General features: G+C 58.0%; 1 protein-coding gene across 1 annotated transcript; it reads right to left on the reverse strand.

Moving 5' to 3' along the window:
* Positions 1–287: 287 nt before the first annotated feature.
* Positions 288–1,026, reverse strand: LOC124688575. Its single transcript, XM_047222236.1, has one exon. The coding sequence runs from the start codon at positions 937–939 to the stop codon at positions 445–447; it is 495 nt and encodes a 164-aa protein (XP_047078192.1). The 5' UTR covers positions 940–1,026; the 3' UTR covers positions 288–444.
* Positions 1,027–1,425: the final 399 nt, after the last annotated feature.

Consider the following 1,425-nt stretch of genomic DNA (forward strand, 5'->3'; position numbering starts at 1 on the left):
AGACTCGCCGCATGTTTGTAACGCGGGGTTTTGCTCCAAATTTCTGTTGGGCTGGCCCTGAATTGGACGACGTTCTCTTGTATAATGCTCTCGGTATTCATGTCAACTTCAAACGCTTGTAATATAGTTGTAAGTGAAAATAAGTAGACAGTTAATTTTTTTTTTTAGCAGACAGTTTGATCTAAATAATAAACAGACGGGCCATGCCTTGCAGTTGCAGGGCCAAATTGATATGCATATCTTGGCATTTCTCAGTGTCATCTAAGACTGCAAGAGCTGATGCAAAATGCAAGAGAACTGTTCTTTATTTATATCACAGCAGCCAACTCCAGTTACATCGAATAATATCATCTATAGTTTCTGACGGCCTAAGGGCATTATGCAACAAAACCCTGCTATGCTAATGATATCTCGTCCATTAGCAACGATCCGATCCGAGGGAGCTCAGCGGCGGTAGCGACGGCTGACGGCCGGGAACCACAAGTCCTGGAAGCACGACTGGTAGGAGACGAGCAGCAGCACGAGCGCGAGCGCGAGCGCCACGCCCCACGGCGACGACCCGGCGCCACCGCTGTCCCGCCGCTGCTGCTCGTACCACGGCGGGTGCTCCCCCGACACCACCATGGGCGACACGAGCAGCGAAGACGAGGACGAGGACCGCCAGCTCCGCCCCGAGGCGGTCCAGTACTGCACCGCGAGCAGGAGGAGGAGCGGTGAGAGGACGACGGCGAACCGGAACTGGTCGAACAGGCCCTCCAACGCCGACTCGCAGTGGGAGTAGAGGGACGCGGCGCCGAGGAGCGAAGCCGTGGCCAGGAACAGGCAGAGGTGGAGCGATGTTGAGGCGGACGACGCCGGCTGCTGCCGCGAGAATGGGTAGCCGTTGCCGTATGCGCCGTAGCGGTCGCCGTAGTAGTAGCCCGCGCCGCCGCTCGCCATGCTCGATCGTGTTGCGTCACATGAATTGCCAAGAAACCCGCGCCTGCTTCTTAGCGGCGTATGCCTCTCTCCTCTAGCTGTTCTTCTCTCGATCCGTGATGCGTACGGGGAGGTGCGAGGGGAGGAGGTTTATATAGGCGGGAGAATGGAATAACGACGAGACGGGGAAGGGACGCTTGCGCACTGAGCTTTGCGCTGCTTTACTTGGCGCGAGGGGATTCCGGCCGGCGCGCGGATGCCTTGACGAGGGGGGTGAAGGCGACGGCGGGCGAGCCGGACGGCCACGTCGTGCCGTGCGCCGCCGACCAGGCTGGCCGACCTGCCGTGGATGGGATGGAATGGAATGGATGGCTTGGAAAGCGTCCATGCCCACGTCGGAGTCGATGAGATGGACGTCCTCGCTTTTCAGCCCTTTGTGCAACATTGACACCAGAGGAGAGAATATACGTGGATCGCCGCACGACCTTTGCCGTGCATATGCGCGAA

The sequence above is a fragment of the Lolium rigidum genome, chromosome 2 (assembly GCF_022539505.1).
Source record: "Lolium rigidum isolate FL_2022 chromosome 2, APGP_CSIRO_Lrig_0.1, whole genome shotgun sequence".
NCBI classification, from domain to species: Eukaryota; Viridiplantae; Streptophyta; class Magnoliopsida; order Poales; family Poaceae; genus Lolium; species Lolium rigidum.

Coding starts and splice junctions, on each gene's coding strand:
- LOC124688575 (XM_047222236.1), bottom strand. CDS start 939: ATGGCGAGCGGCGGCGCGGGCTACTACTACGGCGACCGCTACGGCGCA.